Source organism: Triticum aestivum, chromosome 5B (genome assembly GCF_018294505.1).
Source record: "Triticum aestivum cultivar Chinese Spring chromosome 5B, IWGSC CS RefSeq v2.1, whole genome shotgun sequence".
NCBI classification, from domain to species: domain Eukaryota; kingdom Viridiplantae; phylum Streptophyta; class Magnoliopsida; order Poales; family Poaceae; genus Triticum; species Triticum aestivum.
Window position 1 is genome coordinate 476,559,734 of NC_057807.1, and position 2,240 is coordinate 476,561,973.

Here is a 2,240-nt window from a genome sequence, read left to right on the forward strand (position 1 = left end):
ACAGTGGGAGGAGGTTTCGGGGAGGGCGTGGCGACGAGGCTGCGCAGGAGCGCCGCCGGCCGCGGGCGGTGGTGGCTGACGGTTCGGCCGGTGGTCCGTGGGGACGGTTGGAAGAAGATGTGCGTCGGGAGGAAGAAAGCATTGGGAGGTGGGAAATGACTTAGCAGCCGTTAGATCAGAGATCGAGGACGGATTTCAATGGACTTACACATAGTCAGTCACATTCTTTTTTCGGCTGTTTCAAATCAATCATAGTCCCATTATATTTCAACTTTACTCACAAGATCCGATGTATAAAGTCGGAGCAAATTTGTGCTGGAACTCAAAACATAAAAAAGACTGATTCATGTTAGCAGTCCAAGACGCGCACATGTATCAATTTTCTTCATTTGTTCTACTAACTTAGATATATTTGCCAGATGTATAAACTCGATATACCACTACCAGAGCAGCAGAGCTTGTCATACTACGTATGGGGTAGGCAGGAGCACCAGCGGAGTCTTGCGGTGGAAGGTCAGCCTACCGGCCTCCTCCATGCTCACCTTCTCGGCCAACGTCCCCTCCGGCAGCTCCCACTCGAAGCCGTACAACATGTTGGCCAACGTGAACTCCACGTTCGCCACCCCCATGGCCAGTGCAGGGCAGATTCGCCGGCCGGCGCCGAACGGCATCAGCTCCAAGTGAGCGCCGCGGAAGTCCACCTTGTCGTGCCTCCCGCCGGCCTTGAACCTCTCCGGCTCGAACTCCGCCGCGTCCTGGCCCCAGCTCGCGGGGTCCCTCCCGATGGCCCACGCGTTCACCAGCACCCGCGTCCCCACCGGCACGTCGTAGCCGCCGATCTCCACCCGCCGCAGCGTCTCCCGCGGCAGAAGCAGCGTAATCGGCGGGTGCAGCCGCAGGGTCTCTTTGACGACCATCTTCAGGTAGGTCAGCTTCGACAGGTCATCCGGCTGCACCCGCTGCTCATTGCCAGCGATCGCGGCCCTGATCTCCTCCTGCGCTTTCTTCAGCACCTGCGGCTTCCGGATCAGCTCCGACATCGCCCAGAGGATCGTCACGGAGCTCGTGTCAACGCCGCCGATGAACGCGTCCAGGAGGACAGCCTTGACGTGGTCCCTCGTGAATCCATGCTCCTCGCAGATTCTAACGAGGGCGTCCACCAGGTCGCCGCCGCCGCTCTCCGGCTTTGGGCGCGCGGGGTCCAGGTGCTGCTCCAGCACTGCCTCGAAGAAGCCGTCGAGGTCTCTGAAGATCCTCTCCCGGCGCGCGACGATGCCGGCGAGCCGGTCGAGGAGGCGGCCGGCGGCGTTGGGGAAGAAGTCCTCGGCGGAGAAGCTGGCCGACATGTCCACGGCCTCCTGTAGCACATGCTGGAACCGCTCGTACTTGCCCGCGAACGCCTCCGCGCCGTACACGCTCCCGTACGCCACCGTGCCGATGACGCCGTCGGCGACACGGAACACGTGCTCGTCCAACGACACCGGCCCCGCAGCGCTGCCCAGGGCGGCCATGAGCCTGTCCACCTGCTCCCGCCGTGCGGCCCAGGCGGCTCTGACGCCGCGCGTGCCGAGGAGCTCCGCGGCGAAGAGTCCGCGCATGTCGCGCCAGTAGGCGCCGTATGGCGAGAACGAGACGCTCTTGCGCCCGTAGGAGAGCCGCGCGGGGCCCGGCGATGCGGGGCGGCTGCAGCACTCGGCGTCGTGGGCCTTCATCACGTCGCGCGCCGCAGCCGCGGACGAGACCACCACCGTCGTCACCGCGCCGAGGCGGAGTAGCATGACGGGGCCGTGCCGCCCGGCCAGGTCGCGCAGGTTGCGATGCGGTAGAGAGCCCAGTTGGTGCAGGTTGCCGAGCACCGGCACCGGCTTCGGGCCCGGCGGCAGCTTCAGCCGCCCTTCCTCGGCTCTGTGCTTCGTCACTAGCAGGTACGAGACGACGGGGAGGAGGATGCCGGCTAGGAGGAGGAGGAGCCATTGCTGGGGTAGTGAGATATCCATCACCTCGGTCGAAGGTTTTAGCAAGTTCGCTCACCGACGAGATGCTGCTGCTCGTGGACGGTCGTCGGGGGTTTATAAAGTGTTGGGGGAGATTAGGAGGCTAATTGGTTTGATGCCGAAATTGGCATGTCAAATTTTAGCAACTGTTAAATGTTGGCTAGAGATTGGTAGCATATCAATTTTCGTTGCCAATAATCCAAAAGGTTGCCAAATGTTGGCAACTTTTGATGATGGAGATTAAGA

General features: G+C 61.7%; 1 protein-coding gene across 1 annotated transcript; it reads right to left on the reverse strand.

Annotated features, from left to right (window-relative positions):
* Positions 1-389: 389 nt before the first annotated feature.
* Positions 390-2,021, reverse strand: LOC123116505 (4-hydroxyphenylacetaldehyde oxime monooxygenase-like). Its single transcript, XM_044537457.1, has one exon. The coding sequence runs from the start codon at positions 1,995-1,997 to the stop codon at positions 462-464; it is 1,536 nt and encodes a 511-aa protein (XP_044393392.1). The 5' UTR covers positions 1,998-2,021; the 3' UTR covers positions 390-461.
* Positions 2,022-2,240: the final 219 nt, after the last annotated feature.